A 4,304-nucleotide genomic window follows, 5' to 3' on the forward strand; every position below is an offset into this window, starting at 1 on the left:
TTGATTGGTGGGCGGGGCGTCCTGCCCATTCTGCCCCAAACCCCGCCCCCAACATCCCATTCCATGGCAGGGACACCTTCCGACGTCCCAGGTTGCTCCAAACCCCGTCCGACCTGGCCTGAGACACTTCCAGGGATCCAGGGGCAGCCACAGCTGCTCTGGGCAGCCTGTGCCAGGGCCAGTCCAGCCTCACAGGGAGGAATTTTTTCCAAATATCCCATCTAACCCTGCCTCTGGCAGTGGGGAGCCGTTCCCCCTTGTCCTGTCAGTCCAGGCCCTTGTAAATAGTCACTCTCCATTCTTCCATCAGGCTGCCTTCAGGTATTGGAAGGCCACAATTAGGTCCTTCTGATGCCTTTTCTTTCCCAGGCTGAACAATCCCAATGCCCTCAGCCTCTCTTCCTACTCAAAAACTGAGCCAGAGGCACTCAATTTTTCCAGATCCCACAGGAATCTTGTGTTCAAGAAGCAACTGGATGTGACATTGGTGCTGTGGTCTAGTTGACAAGATGGTGATCAATCAAAGGGTGACCTCAGTCATCTTTCCCAGTCGAAGGGATTCTGCAAATCCAGACCCTGGGAAGTCACAGAATCACTGCTGCTGGAAAACACCTCCAGGACCATGCCCATAAACACATCCCCGTGTCCTGGTCTGCCAGTGGTCACCATGGAGACAAGAGGCAGGGGTGGCACTTTGCCACCGATGGTGGTGACCCCGTTTTCCATGACTCTGGGGCCTCCTGCCAGCGGCATCACGTGGGAACTCCACCTCCCAGAGCGAGAGCAGACTTTGGCCCTGCTGCCCTGGACACTCAGACCTTGCCCTGCTGAGCTGGAACAACTCTGACTCTGAAGCCTCTGGACACGGCACTGACTGCTCCAGGGACCCCACACTCCGCAGGTAAACTGGTGGAAAATGTGTATTCCCGTTATTTTTTGGCAGCTCCTCCTCAGCTGGCACTGCAGGGGCAGCTGGGGTGAGTCCCTGTCCCTGGTGGAGGAGGTGACCCTGGTTCCTGAGGGTTATAAAACCACGGCAGATGGGAAGCAGCTCCCACTGTGCCGTTCCAATGACTCATCCCTCCGTCCTGGCAAATGTCATCCCCCTGTTGTCACAGCAGAGATGCTGGACTTCACCTTGGCCAAAAAAAAACTTGTAGGCTGGAATTTATTCCTGCTCCCAGAACCAGCCAAGGATCTGCACCCCCAGCCCTTCCCCAAACTGGTTTTTGTGCACTCCCTGCACTGGCAGTGGCCACAGGGCTTTTCCAAGGAAAGCAGGGAACTGGAGGAGGGAGAGGGGCTGCAGCTGTGTGCAGTTCTGGCCCCTCAGTTTGGGAAGGACACTGAGACTCAGGAGCACATCCAGAGGAGGCAACAGGGCTGGTGAGGGGCCTGGAACACAAACCCTGTGAGGGAGGTGGGGGTGCTCAGCCTGGAGAAAAGGAGATTCAGGGGTGTCCTCATCACTCTGCACAGCTCCTGAAAGGTGCCTGTGCTCAGCTGGGTTGGGCTCTTTCTCCAGGAACTGACAGAACCAGAGGACACAGCCTCAAGCTGCACCAGGGGAAATACGGGTTGGATATTAGGAAAAAGTTTTTTATGGAAAGGGTGATAAAGTTCTGGAATGGCTGCCCATTCCAGAGTCCCCATCCCTGGGCGTGTTTAACAAAGCCTGCATGCGGCACTGGGGGCCAGGGTTGGGGTGTTGGGGCTGGGTTGGACTCAATGGTCTTGAAGGTCTCTTCCAACCCTGTGATTCTGTGAATTCTGGGATTCTGTGAATTCTGGGATTCTATGATCTCCAGCATCTCCCTGGCTGCTCAGCCTGTGGCTGGTGGGACGCAGAGGGGGATCCCTGGGGCAGGACACACCTGGAGCTCCTTGTGCCAGGTGAGCAGTGCAGCCGTGCCAGCCGAGCTGCAGCTTTCCTGGTGGGGACGCATTCCCCAGCCACTGGGAGGAACCACAACCCCCACCCATGATTCCTGGCTCAGAGCTGGAGAAGGGCTGGGAGGCTTTACAAGAATGAACCACGAGGACCTCAGCCCTTCCCTGCTGCTTGGCAGTGGAGCTGAGCTCCTGCAGGAGCTGATGTTCCCCCGTGGTGTCCCCAGCTTGCCCAGCAGCCCCAGCCGTGCCCTCGGAGCCCGGACCCGCCGCAGGAGCCGGAGCCATGCGTGTAGCCATCATCGGGGCCGGGGTGATCGGGCTCTCTAGCGCCCTGTGCATCCAGGAGCAGTTCCAGAGCCTGCTGCCCTCCCTGGAGCTGGAGGTCTACGCCGACCACTTCACCCCCCACACCACCAGCGATGGGGCAGCCGGGCTCTGGCAGCCCTACGTGAGTGACCACGGCAACCTGCAGGAGATGTAAGGCAGCAGCAGCAGGAGGAGGAGGAGGAGGAGGATGGTGCCTGTCCCTCTCCCCTGTGTGCCATGAGCTGCTCTGGCACAGCTCCATGGGGCTGGCAGAGCCACCACTGTCCCATTCTCATCCCAGGCTCTGGAATAAAGAGACGTTCGATCACCTCCTCGGGCAGCTGCACTCCCCAGCAGCCAAGGAAATGGGACTTTTCCTCATTTCTGGCTACAACCTGTTCAGGGAGCCGGTGCAGGTAAGGAGCAGGTCACAGCTGGGGCTGGGGAGGGTTTCAGGGGCTGTGCTTCTTCCAGCCAGAGCTTCCCAATATTTCCAAATTTGCCTTGGGACATGGTGTTTTCTGTGCTCCCGAGGCAATATTGGTGTGAGGATCCAATAGGAGAGTGGGAGTGACAGAGCCTGTCCAGCTGTGCTGGCAGCTGCACATCCAGCTGTGTCCCACGGGATGGGCTGTGTCCCATGGGATGTGTCCCATGATCCCCCCACAGCTCCTGTCCCACGGTGATCCCGGCTCATTAATGACCTCAGGACATTATTTCCCAGCTCATTAATGATCTCAGCTCTTTCTCTTCAGGACCCATCCTGGAAGAACATTGTCCTGGGATTCAGGAACTTGACACGGAAAGAACTCGAACTCTTCCCTGGTTACAGGTATTTTTCAGTGAGTTTTTTGGAGACTCAGGTAGGACAGTCCTGGATGCCTCCTGAATACAGCCCTGGCATGAGGCAGTGGGAAAAGGAACTGCAGGTGTAGAAATGTCCTCACTTCTTTAAAACTGCTTCCCTTCAAATAAGTAGGAAACAGCTCAAATGGCCAAAAAATCAGCAACTCAGCACAGAAACCATTCCAGCTCCTCTCTTACCTCACCTTACCTCAATGTCCAAATAGGGGAAGAAAACCAGAAGGTGTTTTATGCTGTAAAAAGGGAGGGAAAATGCACTCATGTGAGGAGGTCCCAGGGGGAATTGAGGTCCCAGATCCATAGTGGCTGTCAGGAATTTTGGGGCAGGAGGCTCCTGCAGGTCCTCACAGCCTCCTCTCCTCCTCTTTCAGCCATGGCTGGTTCAACACGGCGCTGATGCTGGAGGGCAGGAGTTACCTGCCCTGGCTCACCAACAGGTGAGTGCAGCTGCTCCTGCTTCCTCTGGCTGCAGGTGTGGATTTTCATCCTGCACAGCAGGATAGGGTGGGCAGAGGTGCATCCCTGGGAAGAGGCTCTGGAATTCCTGTTATTGCCCCAGTGGGGTGTAACACTTGAACAGTGAGCCCAGGAGTGTTGCATGACAAATTTGAAATTTGTTGCATGACAAAAATGAAAGTAATGGGACACTTGGAGCTGCATCCAAGTGCTTTTGGCTTTGGAAGAATTTGGGGTTTGATTTTATTCCTGTAATTTCTAATGCTGAGCAGGTGTCCTGGTATTGAACATTTTATTTTAATTTGCCAGTAACAAATGAACTTGTGCTTCCCAGGCTGACGCAGAGGGGAGTGAAGTTTTTCCATAAGAAGATTGAGTCTTTCCAGGAGGTGAGTGGGGATGTGGAGGCAGGGCAGAGGGCACAGCCCCATTCCAGAGGGGAGAAGCAGCATCCAGCAGGCAGGTGCTGCTCTGGGATATTCCTTGGCATGAGTGATGGGACGGGGAACAGCAGCAAGACTGTGCCAAAATCCAGGAAATAAATTCTACCAGGAAAGATAAAGGGTCTTGGGTATTGAGGGATGGCTGACAGAGGATGGGGTAGAGCATTTATCCAGCCTGGATTGGCAGCTTTTCCTGGAATGGCTTGGTGGCACACATGGGATGTCAGCAGGAGCTGGCTGGGGAAGAAGCTGTGCCCTGGATCTGGCCCTTGTGGTTTATCCATTTCCTGACTGTTGGAAAGAGCACTTGGCTTGTTTGGAAGCACGAATGTTGTGCATCTG

The 4,304-nt window shown here is 55.3% G+C and overlaps 1 protein-coding gene across 1 annotated transcript in view; it reads left to right on the plus strand.

Annotated features, from left to right (window-relative positions):
* The first annotated feature begins 2,176 nt into the window (after nucleotides 1-2,176).
* DAO (D-amino acid oxidase) overlaps nucleotides 2,177-4,304 on the plus strand; it is a 5,445-nt gene continuing 3,317 nt past the window's right edge. The window contains exons 1-5 of the mRNA XM_014308255.2: nucleotides 2,177-2,370; nucleotides 2,501-2,615; nucleotides 2,955-3,031; nucleotides 3,435-3,500; nucleotides 3,854-3,908. Of these exons, the coding sequence (XP_014163730.2) occupies nucleotides 2,177-2,370; nucleotides 2,501-2,615; nucleotides 2,955-3,031; nucleotides 3,435-3,500; nucleotides 3,854-3,908 (507 nt within the window). The remainder of the gene's footprint in view (nucleotides 2,371-2,500; nucleotides 2,616-2,954; nucleotides 3,032-3,434; nucleotides 3,501-3,853; nucleotides 3,909-4,304) is intronic.

The sequence above is a fragment of the Geospiza fortis genome, unplaced genomic scaffold, assembly GCF_000277835.1.
Source record: "Geospiza fortis unplaced genomic scaffold, GeoFor_1.0 scaffold145, whole genome shotgun sequence".
Lineage (NCBI taxonomy): Eukaryota > Metazoa > Chordata > Aves > Passeriformes > Thraupidae > Geospiza > Geospiza fortis.